Below are 4,237 nucleotides of genomic sequence, written 5' to 3' on the forward strand. Positions count from 1 at the left end.
CAGAAGCTATAAAAATTGCTATAATAACAATTAATTAATAAATTAAAAGAAAATTCAAATTCAAAAATTAGTTTAGTACGGACCAGTCTTAAGTCTTCTCAGAGAGCAATCCGCCATCGGGAATTTCGGGGAATTTTCGGTTTGTAAAGTCCTCCCAGAAAGTAAGTCGCCGTCGGGAATAGTCGGAAATTTTCGGTTTTTAAAATTAATGTGTATTAACGGCGTGATATTAGTTTTTTTTTCAATAGTGGAGGTAAGAAACAACGGCGGCTTTTACTCTCTGGGAAGACTAATCTTGAAATGTAATAACGGCGTGAGGTTAGACTGGTTTTCAAAGAGTCGGGGTAAAAATCAACGGTGACTTGCTGCTTAGAAGAACCTTAATCGTTAATTTGAGGAGTTTGTGAATATATTGTAAAGGTATTTATCTTATTTTATTCTTAATAATGACATATTTGAAAATAAATACCATGATAAGTCAAAAAACAAATTAACTTCTCGATACTAACCGTCTAGCTTGTTAGTATTGAATTCCTAACCTCAATCTGGGCGTAGCATTTTTATTTAAACTATAGAAATCTCACATTATTAAAATATGGCTTACAAAATCAAAAATATGGACAGAATGAGATATTTTGATTCAGCCCGACTAATTTGGTCTCTTCTAAATTAGTTTACATTCTTTATTCTTATCAAACAACTTGCTGAAGGTATTTGTAACTGTTCTAATGCTTCATTTTAATTACAGTAGTTTACCTTAATACAAAAATCATGTTCTTTAATGAAATTGCTACTAATTTTTTTTTTAAATGTCAGAAGAAAAAAAAAGCCAAAGTGTATAGGTGACGAAATCCAGTAGTTATTAAAAAAAGTTTGTTATTAAGGATTTCTCATAAATTTATTTACATTTATGGAACATTCAATGTCAAGCTAAACAGTTTTGGAACTTACATTTTGTTCTTTTTTTTGTCAAGTCATTCTTAAGATTTAGATTTTATTTGAAAATACTAATAACTCCTTTTTTGTAATATGTGTATAGTGTTATATGGATAGTACTCATAAATGTTACATATTTGTCCCGAAGAAAGCTTGGCAATTTTTTTCCGCCATTATTTTTTCCCCCTCTACTATACCCTGAAAAAGATATTCTGCACATGCGCAAATCCAAATGTTGTGGTAGATATCCCTAACGGACCCAAATTACGGTGGGTTTACCGTAGATTACGGTAATTCGGTAATCCACCCGAATTTTTACGGTAGGTTTACCGTATTCTGCGGTAAATTTGCGGTAAAAATACCGTAATTTGCACCGTAATTCCACCGTAATGTCCCCATTTACCGCAAATCTACCCTAGCTTACCGTAAATTACGGTAAATCCACCGTATTCTACGGTATACTTACGGTAAAAATCCTGTGAATTTACGGTAAATTCGGTCTGCTAGGGATGGAATAATTATGGTCGGGCAAAATCCCAAACTTTCATTGGGACGACTCGATGACTATATAACGTGTCACAAAATGTCTTTCAAATACAAAGCAAATTACATAAAATTAGTATCGAGTTCAAATAAGTCAGGAATATATTATCTTATTTATAAACTTGATTTTTGAAAACACAGGAAACATTAGTCATTCACGCTGTTTACAGTCGTGCTGTTTAATAACTCAACAATACTCAAACCGAAAAATATAATTATTTTCTAGTTAGAAACTAATAAACGAGGTTATTCTATTTTATTATAATAAAATTAGTATTTATTTTATTGGTCATAATTCGTATACTTTATATTTCTAGGCAACAATGATTCCTCATGGAGCATCTCTAGCTCATCAATCATCAACTAGTACTACGTCAACGCCAGAAAGTGCAGCTGGGAGAAGTTCTGCTGTTAAACCAAACTATACATTGAAATACACACTAACCGGACATACTAGATCTATATCATCGGTCAAATTTAGTCCTGATGGAAAATGGCTTGCAAGTTCATCTGCCGATAAACTCATTAAAATATGGGGATCTTATGATGGAAAGTTCGAAAAAACTATCGAAGGTCATGAATTAGGAATTTCAGATGTAGCATGGTCAAGTGACAGTAGGCTATTAGTTTCTGCTTCTGATGATACAACTCTCAAAATATGGGAGCTTAGTTCGGCTCGATGTTTAAAAACTTTGAGAGGTCATAGTCATTATGTTTTTTGCTGCAATTTTAATCCTCAGTGTAATCTTGTCGTTTCTGGTTCATTTGATGAGAGTATTAGAATTTGGGATGTTATAACAGGAAGATATTTGAGAATATTACCGGCGCACTCTGACGTTATAAGTGCAGTTGATTTCAACAGAGATGGATCCTTAATTGTTTCGAGCAGTTATGATGGTTTGATTCGCTTATGGGATACTGCGTCTGGGCAATGCTTAAAAACTCTAAAGGAAGCTGATACTCTTGTATCATTTGTTAAATTTTCTCCAAATGGCAAATATATTTTGGCAGCAACTCTTAATCACACTTTTAAGTTGTGGAACTACAGTAAAGGGAAATGTTTAAAAACTTACACGGGTCATCGCAATGATACATACTGCATGTCCGCCAATTTTTCCATCACAGGAGGAAAGTGGATCGTTTCTGGTTCGGAAGATAATATGGTATATATCTGGGATATACAGACAAAGGAAGTTGTTCAAAAACTTGAGGGTCATACAGATGTAGTACTTTGTACAGCATGTCATCCAACGGAAAATATTATTGCTTCAGGTACTCTGGCTAATGATAAAACTATAAAATTATGGAAAAGCGATACATAAGATTATTCAATTTAAGCAAACTGTTATGTGTATAAATTTTCGTTACTTCATTTCTGTAAATAACATTACTACAAAACGTTTATTATGTAAAAACATTTTTATTTTTTATATTTTTGTAATTTAAAAAATGAGTTTTAAGTCGCATTCAGTGGATATTTCGGGGTATTTAAATAATAGGTGACTGATTTTATAATTAATAAAAAAGAATATTATATACTTCATTTTTATATTACTTTAAATTTCTAAGTCATAAATATCATAAAAATTAAAATCACTGTACATTTTATTTTATTCTACTTCAATAAAAATTTTTTTATTGTCCATAAGTTAATTGTTTCTCAACACTATTAATTTGTAAGTTGATAATTGTTTGTAAAATCATAGTTTGGATTCCAAATTTTACTTTTTCATAAATAACTAATTGCTAAATACTTAAAATCGCACAAGCTATGGTTTTTTATCTATACCCTTGCGAATTCTTGGCCACGGCGGAAAGTTTGTAAAACGGTAATAAAAAATTACTGTACAGTAACTTTATAATGCATAACTCAAGTAGGTTAAATTAGTTATTAGTTGCTAAGTACAGTATTTTTAATATGAGTTGAAGGTGCACATTTTCGAGCATCGGTGTGCTTTCCAGATAGCCCAATTGGTTTAACAGAAGTTTTATCAATTTAACAAAAAACTGTTGCTGACTATGAGCTATTTCAAATTTTGACTACAATTTGGGTGAAACATGAACTACAAGATGCCGTAAATTTATGTTCGATTTTTGAATGAGAGAAGTTGAAAGAAAGTATTGCTTGAAAGTCATGGAAAAGAAGCTAAACAATAAACGTACCTTATAATTTGACAGAAAGTTGGTATCACTTAATCTGTCAACTGAAAGTCAAGATTACTATTTCGGAATTAGTGTGCACCGAAGACGAGTGCTAAAAACACTGTGATAAATGGATAAGAATTTAGCCTGTGTATTGCGTACGTTACTTTATTCAACACGTGTCTGGTTGACGCGTTTTATTGCGATAAAATTTTAGTAGGTTTATTATTCATTTTAATTTCAACTATTTTATAAAAAATACGTAAGACTTGCGATGAATCAAAATGTTTGAAGTCATGTTTAAATGTTTTATTAGTTAGTCCTGTGGCAAAAATATTCGGCACTAGAACGCCGCCGCTGACAAAGAAAGAAGATTTATATAATGAGTCACGTCATTATGTTGGTTAATATAAAATAAGAATATTTCGATTGCTTTTTCATTAATTACATATTTTTCATCAGTAAATTAACAGCCATTTCATTTTCTGTTTTTCGACATAATAACGCACCAAAACTATGCATATAGTGAATATATATAAATATAATAATGAACAAAATTTAAATAATACAAATTTTATAAATTGAAAATAAAATTGAATGACGATCCAAAAATAAT

At 31.0% G+C, this 4,237-nt stretch overlaps 1 protein-coding gene across 1 annotated transcript; it reads left to right on the forward strand.

Moving 5' to 3' along the window:
• Window positions 1–249: 249 nt before the first annotated feature.
• On the forward strand, window positions 250–3,070 carry LOC130664743 (protein will die slowly-like). The gene is made up of 2 exons (XM_057464824.1): window positions 250–420; window positions 1,797–3,070. Exon 2 carries the CDS (start codon window positions 1,803–1,805, stop codon window positions 2,799–2,801), a length of 999 nt encoding a protein of 332 aa, XP_057320807.1. The 5' UTR covers window positions 250–420; window positions 1,797–1,802; the 3' UTR covers window positions 2,802–3,070.
• Window positions 3,071–4,237: the final 1,167 nt, after the last annotated feature.

This window comes from Microplitis mediator, chromosome 3 (genome assembly GCF_029852145.1).
Source record: "Microplitis mediator isolate UGA2020A chromosome 3, iyMicMedi2.1, whole genome shotgun sequence".
Classification (NCBI taxonomy): domain Eukaryota; kingdom Metazoa; phylum Arthropoda; class Insecta; order Hymenoptera; family Braconidae; genus Microplitis; species Microplitis mediator.

Excerpts from the sequence above, each read along its gene's own strand:
- LOC130664743 (XM_057464824.1), top strand. The coding sequence starts at position 1,803 with ATGATTCCTCATGGAGCATCTCTAGCTCATCAATCATCAACTAGTACT.